Source organism: Poecilia mexicana, unplaced genomic scaffold (genome assembly GCF_051168715.1).
Source record: "Poecilia mexicana isolate PSO_F unplaced genomic scaffold, ASM5116871v1 scaffold_22, whole genome shotgun sequence".
In the NCBI taxonomy this organism is placed as follows: domain Eukaryota; kingdom Metazoa; phylum Chordata; class Actinopteri; order Cyprinodontiformes; family Poeciliidae; genus Poecilia; species Poecilia mexicana.
In genome coordinates this window covers 3,169,591-3,179,442 of record NW_028263391.1, presented here as the reverse complement: position 1 = coordinate 3,179,442, position 9,852 = coordinate 3,169,591, and the positions used below count along the sequence as shown (strand labels likewise).

General features: G+C 38.7%; 1 protein-coding gene across 1 annotated transcript; it reads right to left on the bottom strand.

The window, feature by feature from the left end:
- Window positions 1-1,799: 1,799 nt before the first annotated feature.
- pgrmc2 (progesterone receptor membrane component 2) lies at window positions 1,800-8,209 on the bottom strand. Its single transcript, XM_014995057.2, has 3 exons — window positions 7,826-8,209; window positions 4,567-4,722; window positions 1,800-3,542 (listed from the first exon to the last, which is right to left on the bottom strand). Exons 1-3 carry the CDS (start codon window positions 8,166-8,168, stop codon window positions 3,445-3,447), a joined length of 597 nt encoding a protein of 198 aa, XP_014850543.1. The 5' UTR covers window positions 8,169-8,209; the 3' UTR covers window positions 1,800-3,444.
- Between the last annotated feature and the right edge of the window lie 1,643 nt (window positions 8,210-9,852).

Genomic DNA, 9,852 nt, shown 5'->3' with positions numbered 1-9,852 from the left:
CCAATCACACATCTTCTTTCCACTCAATTTTCTGTTAATATGCTTGGATGCAGAACTCTGTGAACCAGCTTCATCAGCAGTGACCTTTTGCAGCTCCCCCTCCTTGTGAAAGATGTCAATGAAATCCATCCAATCTGCAGTCTTCCTCTTGATCATGTAGCCGACTGACCCGTAGTGAGAGACCGTTTAAAGGGTCAGGAAACCTTTGCAGGTTTTGAGTTAATTTTCTAATTATGGTGTCACACTGTGACTTTCCATTGATGACTTCTGTATTCTAATTTTTTGACTCTGAATTTAGGGCTTTCATTATCTGTAAGCCATGATCATCAAAATAAAGAATAAAACTCTGTGATGCTTTCTAAGATGACTGGCAAGAAATATTGCACTTTTACAAATATAAATTTTTTTCAGATATACTAATACATACTGATGCAACTAAAGCAACATGCATTTTTTTTAAAAATTTCTTTTGGAACCTCTCAGTTGAGCCTCAGACATGATGAATATTTTTTGCATTATTAGTCTTTCTGCCTGAATAATCAGCAACCTGTCCAGCTCTACCACCCACTGGTTTACTGGAAATGAGGTCAAAGGTTCATCAGTGCTTCCCATTATGAATAATTGATTGTTTAATCAGCTTTTTTTATTTTAGGGTAAAAAATAATCACATTTATTAAATATTTTTTCACAGTTTTTTTTTGTGCTGGGAATACTTTGTCTGATCCAGCCCCACCAGTGACTCCCAACTCTAAGAAAAAAAAAAAAAAAATCATTTTTATGACACTAGTAGCCTTCATTCAACAGTAGCTTGAGAGACAGAAGGGTAGTAAGAGAAAAAAAGAGATGCAGAATGTATTTATTTAGATTTGTTTTTTTCTCGTCATTCCATTGAAAACTAGTGGATTTTTTTCCCTTGGCTATATTCTGTGCATGCATCTTCAAATTCTTCCCATAGAATAAAATATTTTCGTCCTCTTTTTGCAAAGGTTTTTACCTTTTTCTTTATTTTAAAACCTAAAAATAGAAATAAAACAGTGTTACTTTAAAGAGAACATTAACTGGAGCCCTGCCCCTAATCATTCTTCAAAATTATTGAACAAGTAATTCATTATTGACCTGAATATTGTCATTTTAACCAAGGTAATTTAAACCATCTTTATTTCCCTTTCCGTTTTTATTTCAAATTTATCTTTTAAAATTTATCCTAAAACATATGACATCATCTACAAAGTTTATCTACTGAGTGTACACCAGATGGTACGGCCGCTAAAATATTTTCATCCCTAAAAGGGTTTCTGTAGGTGGTTTAAAATTAATTTAAGCCATTATAAATCAAATTTCAGACCTGTATCATGCAGAAAAGTACAAAAGAAAATGCTATATTTTATAAAATAGCAATGCCAGGTGTTTTGCCACAGAATGAAAGTAGCATCATATGGGTTGGCAGCAGAAATGAACAAATAGCAACGTTGTCCAGACAACTGGTGATAAAAATATTTACCCACAATAGATGCAAAAACGCTAGCTAGCAAGCAAAGGAGCTAGTTAGCACCTTGAGTCACATAACGCATTGAAGATGCACGCAACCCAAACCTTCACCTGACAGAAATGCCCTGCGAGAAAAATTAACTACATAGAATATTCAACACAAAATAAAAGTTAAGACGTGTGAGGCTGTGATTAACGCATTTAAGGCTAACTTACTTTTTTTTCTTTCCCCTACTGAATTTAAAACCTTTTAAGGACGCGGACACATCCTCCCCAAGTAACCCTCTTACAAAGCAAATAAGGAGCAAAAATTTTCCATTATTAACCAAATTGATTTATTATGCATGAACAAATCGCTTCCTGCTTCTTTCACACGAACACACACACACACACACACACACACACACACACACACACACACACACACACACACACACACACACACACACGCGCGCCTGACATTTAAATACATGTGGTGAAACCTCGGCATAGCTGACTTTGATGTTGCACATGCTTTTAATAAACGATACGATATATTTACAGGATAAGCAATGTCTACGAACAAAACTCGCAAGAACAGCTCCCGGTCCAATCCTGCAGCATTTTTGCAACACCTTTAGAATCACTTGATTTATTTTTGGAAAAAAATTCACCCATATTCAAAATGAACTACAGAAAAAAAAAAAAAAAAAAAAAAGTAAATGGGGGGGTTTTGGCCAATACGACATAGCATATGTATATGGAGTTCATCCACTACATAAATATGGCAGTAACACTGAGTAATTTATTGGGTCTATGTACAAAGTTTGAGAAGTGGGGAAATATTACAGTCTCTGCACGGACGACTGACGCAACAAATGCCTTTAATGTCTGAGGGGGGGTTGGACTGAGTCTAGGGGGAAAAAAAACGGACACCTCCATCCTTCCGCTTACCTTCTGTTAGACCCGTCGGCGCTGACGCAACAAACAAAATAAGGCACGATTAATACTTGGACCATTTTCAGGGGAAATCTACAGACTTGCAGCTGGCTTGTGAGGCATGTAAACAATTTGTCAATTGATTAGGACTGCCTTATCACTTTCCCTTTAGCCCCCCTCCCAAATCAGTGATTTAGTCCATCTGATGAGATTTAAAACAAGCTTCGTGTAGCGAAGACCTTTGACCCCCGCCCCTGCAATGAAATATGAAAAGAAAAACAAAACAATAATGCTGCTGGAACACTGTCCCCTCTATATGCTACTTAACAAATACAATCACATGGTGACAAACGAAGAAAACTAGTAGTGCATACACTACAAACACAACAGATAAACGCAAAGCCTGCCAGACTGCTCTTGGTTAGGCCACAGATCTGCCCTCTCATCCAGGCAGGAAGATGGTCTGAACAGAAATTGAGTTGTGTGATTGATTGATGAGCTTCTCTCAAAGCTGAAGCGGTTTCGTTTGCTATGTGGCTGAACCAAAGATTAAAAGATAGAGAGAGAGGCGTTTCCTCCCCCCGCCCCGCTCCACTGATTATCCCAGACCAGACAATTCCCGACTAACCTCCAAACGAGCCGGTTTTGGACTAACGTCTAACGGCCCCCCAGAGACGTCTCAGCTGTCTAATTTAAAAAAACAAAACAAAAAAAAAACACGAAGAATAAAGCAAAAGCTCCTCAAAGGCTTTCTGTTGGCGCTCATCTTCGTAGGATGACGCGGGTGAGAGAGAGAATGAGAGAGAGAAAGAGAGAGAGAGAGGAGGTCTGGTTGTCGAGACTTTACTCCTTCCCCTTCCAAAACAGCTGCAGCACCAGACGGATTCAGAGTTTCAGTACACAGACAGGGACTAGAGAGAGCAGTGACCGGTGGATGGACGGGGGCCGGGACAATGCGTGGAGGGGGTCTGGTGGTCCAGGGCGGTCAGTTACAGCTGTTTGGGGGCTTCTGGCTTTGGTACGTGGGATGGGGACTGCTCAGTCGTGCTTCAGGTGGTCCTTGATGTCCTCCTCGTCCGTGTACTCCGACGGCTCCTCTCCAGGCTTCAGCAACCTCCCGACGTAGTCGTATTTTTCTGAAAGCACCAGCAGAGACGATTACCGACTGAACGCCACTGGAGCTTTTTCAAGGCAAATGTTTAGGAAGTCAAACGATTGGGTTGAATATTTTCAACCAAAGGAGCCAAGTTTAGTTTTCACTTCTTCCTAAATAAATAAAAGCTTGCTTGACTCTCAACGGGATGTCGAAGCAGCAACTTAAAAAGTTCAAACGTCTCCCTGCTCAACATTATTCTGTGATGACGCCAACCTGTTGCTGCTTGAGTTGGTTTTAAACTGCAACCACACACCTGTCATTTAAACACACACCAACCTCACATTACTACTAAAGGCTTCAGTCTAAAATTAGCCACTAATACCTCACATTCAAAATTGAGGAAATGTGAGAATCCAGGTGTCTAGTGGTTAAACACATTTCAGTGAACTGTAGTCTGTGGCTCATGACTGATGGACATTAGGGCTATTGTACATTAAAAAAAAAAAAAAAAGAAGAACTATCTTTATTTTAAGTACTTAGTAAGTAAATTTCTAGAAAAACTTGAAAATTTGTTTGGAAAAATTAAGAAATGTCTAGATTTATCTCAATAGTTTTTAAAAACAAAAAACTGTAACATTTCACAGAAAAACATGTCTCAGTTTGAAAAGTCAAACAGTTTAGACTTTTGGAAATTTTCTGTGTTTCAAAAGTTTTACATTTTCCACTTGTCAAACTCTGAACATATCTGAGTTTTTTTTCTAGCAAATTTTGAACTTTTTCAAACTCAGAAATTTGCTTTTTTTTTTTCCAGCAAATTTTTTTGGGCAGAAATGTACCTTATTTTTTCTATCCGCAACAGATAGAAAATGTATTATTTATTACAATAAATAAGTGACACACAAAACAGATATAAAGGTTTCTGTTTCAAACCCTTTCAGGCTTATGCAGTGGAAATCAGGAGACGTTTGGACTCTGAACAAAATGGACGTTGTTGAGAAGGAGATATTTCTACCCATTGCTCGGGTCACCAATCTAAAACTTCCTCAACGTCCACGTGAACGTACCCCGGAACTGCATCTCCCACTCCCTCACGCTCTCCATCTGTACGGCGGTGAGGTCTGACAGGTCGTCGTACTCATCCCTCAGGGCGTCCTTCTCTGAGCAGAAGGTGGCCAGGCCCCTCGAAGCATCTCGGCCGGCGAAGATACCATAAGGGCCGTCTGCAGGAACCGAAACACAACGGCCATTGTGAAGAACACTGCATGCTTATTATTTAATAAGTTAAAATGGACAATTTCAGGAAGAAATGCTAATGCTAATGCTGCTGCCAAAAAAAAGAAAAGCATGATAAGTTACAATGAGCTCGATTTCCATTCTGATGATTCATATTTTTTGAAGGGCAATTTTGCTCACAAAGACTAATATATTTTATTCATGGTTTTGTTTCCAAGTAGTTTTTGTTTCTTTTTTGTCGAGTTTTATTTTGGATATTTATCTTCCAGTCCCAGAGTGCAGTGTTCTTTACAAAATTAACATTTATCAGTCTTTGAGAAGTCAGACTCGCATTATTATGGCGTTATTGATATATTACTTGAAAATGGCCTCAAAACAACATTACCATATATTACAATAATTACCGATTTATTATTTATTATTGTAACAGACCTAATCACAGATTTTGCAAAAAAAAAAGAAAAAAAAAAAGAAAAAAAACATTTCCCACTAAAATCTTACCTATGTTGCTACAACAGACTTAATTTTATTATACCACATGTAGTGGTTGAATAGCACTGAAAACTGTTCACCTTTTCAGATGCCAAAAGGAGAAGTTAACTTAGAAAAAGAGGCAGAACAATTCAGCCATAAATTCAAAATAAATGTGTGTGATCTTTATAAATTTCTGGTCATATTATCATATCTGTCTCTTTAAGAAACTCTTGCTCTTTCTGAAAATCCACCTTCAAAAAGTCATCACAACATGGCTCCTCTATTAACCCTTTAACAATGTTTCTACCAGGGTTGCACTGAGAAGTAGTTCATATAATGAGCTCAACAGATGTGTAGGTCCACCAGGTGTTTGCTAATTGCTGCTGGCTAGTCTGAAGGAGCTGAGAGGGGGAGGGCTGCTCTGTGAGGCTGAAGCTCTGAAGCGTGGGAACTGCAGCTCTGAGGAGGAGCTGTGTCTTTAAGGTGGAGCTAGGTCCAACCAGGTGTTTTGCACGCTGAATGGTTGCCATGGAAATTAAAGGATTTCTCAAACATAAATGAAAGAATCAAAGCAACACTCCAGGTATGTTTTTGATTAAGAAATGACATTATAACATAATGTAAAGCTAAAAAAATTCAACTTTACACAATATTTTAAAACAGCTGTATGTATAGAGCAGCAGGCTAACAACGAGCTAATATTAGCACTTCTTACTCCCATTATTCTATAAAAATCAAATTGAGGGGTGGATGAAATGTATACTAATAAAAACAATGTAATAAGAATATTCACTTAGAAACTTCCACTAAAGTGAATGCTTATTGCAGAATTGTTAAATATGTCAGAATATGACAAGTATGTCAAATTCTGACATAAACATACAGTATCTGCCCTGTGGTGTTTTAGCCCATGTTATACACTGATAATCAAGAAAATGCAAAACCTTCATAAAAGAACATCACTTTAAAAAAAAAATCCGATGCACACCTTTAAGGGTTAATCCTGTCAGCGCTACAGAGAACTCTGTGAATATACATCAAAGTTTTTTGTTTTTTTTTCTCATACTGCAATGACTACCGAGAAGAATTTGAGGTCAACTTTAAATTTCTGACTGTTTCAAAGCTGCAGGGCAAATCTCCAACCAGTCCTGCACCCACCGCAGCCAGATCGGTGGAGGTGGGAGTGGCTCACCACACCCCTGAAAAGCCCATCTGTAAACACAGCTCTGAAAGGAGAGCTGTGATAAAGACGCACAAGCTGCAACAACAAACATTCAAACCAGGACTTTTGTATGCAAGTAAACTGAGAAATCTTGCCATTTGAAAAGTAGCAAATACATATTGCTTGTGATTAGATGTTTTTCTTGCAAGTCATTGCTGAAACTTTTATCATCTTCCACAAACATCACCTGACTGTCACAGGGAGATGCTCTGGCCCTTTAAGTTTTTCTGTGCTTTAGTTATTCAGGTCTGCTGGACTAACAAGCAAACTAACATAAGAAACTGCTAGAATCGTATCTGGACGGTTCAATACAGACCCGACAAGATGACAATGTACTCGGTATTCATTTTGCCACTTGTCTAAACGGATATGCTACTGAATTTAAAGACTTTGTACTATGATTGATCTGATGTAGATCAAAATCTAAATCACATTGAATGGTTAAACTTGAACTAGATTACTGTAAACTCATCACATTCAGCCCTGTTTCCACAAACTGAATAAAGCTTTCAGAAATCAAAAAGTCCATTTTACAGTCTGTCACTACTGTAGAATAATTATGTCCAGCTTTGACTTGTATTAGTTTTCAAACTAAACTTTGTTTAAGGTTATTTCAACACACTTCAACCCTTTTCTTTCACTCTTTTGAGTTTTTACAACAGGAAAAAATAAAAACAAATCAAAAACTGTTTTCTATGGCCTGTCATTCTTGGAAGTTTTGATTCAAAAATCAAAACTTGTCTCTCGTTTCATATGGAATGAATATGAAGATTTCGGAGCAGCCTACAGGTAAATTGAGATTCTAAACCTGCAAATCAGGACTACTACTTCAGAGTAATCTGAATGTAAACTGAACTGATGTGTAGCACAACAAACTGGCCTCTTTAGCAGTAACAACCAACCAAATCACATTTTTACTTCACTTTGTACAGAGGAGCTAAATTCAACCTTTCCTACATAAATCTACCCCTCATCCGGTCTGATAAACATTCATGTTCACTATGTATAGTTTTAGTCACTATACCAAGCGGGGAGACTTACTACACAGCCTAGCTGCACCGTATCTACAAGCATGTCAACAGGCTAGCTGGCTAACATTAGCATGATAAATTATTACTACTAACATTCAGGTCCTAACATATAACTGCCACTGTAAAATGTCACAGCTTAACTGACAGTACATGCAAACTTGGGGGGAGTTGTTATTGTTACAAGTCACGAACTCAAAAGCTACGCTACCAAGCTAACGGCTATGATCCCATTCAAAACACACAAAGCCAAGGAGCTAAGCTAGAGCGGTTTGCGCCCAATTTTTGGTCCAGAAAGCCTCACTACAGGCGGCAACGTGTCAACCAATTCCGCTGTTTTAGAGCCAATGTCCGCAATCCCTTCACCTTTTCCGTAAAACTTTCTGCCGCTGGTCACGTCAAAAACTTTCATGTTCACGGCCATGAGGATGCGGGGATTCTGGACACCGTCGTACTCCTGCAGCTGCTCCAAAGTGAAGTCCCGTCTCCTCATCTTGGTAAGCATCGGGGCCTCGCCGTCCTCGGCCCCGTCGGATACGAGCCGTCTGCCCCACCGCCGGTACACTACTACACAAACCGCCACTACCAGAACCAAAATGCTGATATTCAGCAACATTCCGCCCAAGCCGAGCGTGTCTAACCAGTCCGCCGCCCCCTGCCCGCCGTTTGTGCCAACTAGTCCGCTCCAACTGAATCCATCGTCCGCCATGCTGCCCAGTTTGCGCCTACCCGCCCCTGGCAAGATTAGGCGTTCAGGTGCCGTCGGGAATTCCAGAACCACTAGTTGAGCAAGTGTTCAGTGTCGAAAATTGATGACCTGGGACAAGAGACCATCAGTGACAGTTAAGCCCGCGGTATTCTGCTAGACAGAAACGGCGGGAATCTTCTCCTAGAAACATAACATGAGGAAATAAACTGTGCGAATGGCGACACCAAACAAAAAGAACGAGTAGACCTTGAAGGGGTCAGAGTGGTAACAGAAATTCTAAAATTTTAGCTCAAATTGGCACGAATTTCGAATAATGTAAGCAATAATAATCAAACGAAACAAAAACATGCCAACTAAAACATATAAGATTTGAAAGTATACAGCGGACCATTCCATACAAATGAAAATAACAATGAGAACGGTGAATTAGTGACGAATTTGCCTAAGAAAGTAGTGAGACTTTTTTTTCTAATTGAACGTTGTAGCCCAATTTTACAGTTGAACCTATTTTTACCTGCATGTTTCTTCTGACTGAAAACAACATTACTGTTTTGGAATGTCCCAGCTAGAGTCCAGATTAGATTCTGATAGAGGTTTTTCAATCTCAAAAGACTTGAAGATCATCAGAAATATTCTCAAAAATACAAGTGAAAACATGCTCATAGCTTGCCAGTGATGGCATAAACAAATCCTTATCTACAGTGAAACATGTGATACTCACATGCAGTATCACCATGTGAGGATGTGTTAATTCAGATAGAACTAGGGTTCTACATAAAATTTTGAACTGATCCATTTGTCAGTGAGTTTTAAAAAAAGACCATGAGGTGTGAATTCTGAAAATGATTTTGGTCTCACTTTCAGCATTAAAGTGAGTCACAGCTTTTAAGCAAATTTTACAGAAAACCTAAACGACTGAGGACTTTTACAGGGTAAAGTTAGTGAACATTGCCAAGTCAAAACGTGGTGTGTGGAGGGTTTGTGAAATGCCCAAAAACTGACCTTGAACATATTTATTCACCCGCAGATGAAAACACTCTCTTATTCTGACCAAGACTGGTGAAAAATGCCCTCAGATGATATTTGACTGAACTAAATCCTCTTCTGAGTCCACCAAATGTGCGTTTGATATTCTATAAATGTACCGACTGCAGAGATGTGCTGATCGATTTTTGAAAATATTTTGTGATATCTCTGTTAAAAAACAACAATTTTCTGGCTTGGCCATGATAACATATCTATGTAAGCATTTCAAATATCTTCTCTGACTTGTTTGTGTGTGTTGAGCTCCTAAATCAACAGGGAAAAAGTGATGAAGAGGAGATTAGAGGCAGACAGAGAAAAGATAGAGATCTACCTGATGACTATCGATCCACTCTGGCTTTGCCCATGAATTTTGGATGAGAGTATGAAGACTTATCAGTACAGTCTGCCCATCACTCTGTATGCTTGGTGACATCACAAATGTTGATATGGAAATTAATAAATCCCACATGGCCTCTTGCAATTCTAAATGATAGCGTATTAACAAAGGGAGTACATTTCTGCCAAAAATCTCAGAAATTTTCAAAAAAAGCAAGGAAACTTCTGAGCTCCAGAAGTCAAAAATTGGCTTGGAAAAAAAAGAAAAAAAATCAGAAATTATTTTAATTGATCTCAGAACTTTTCTAGAATTTTTTTAAGT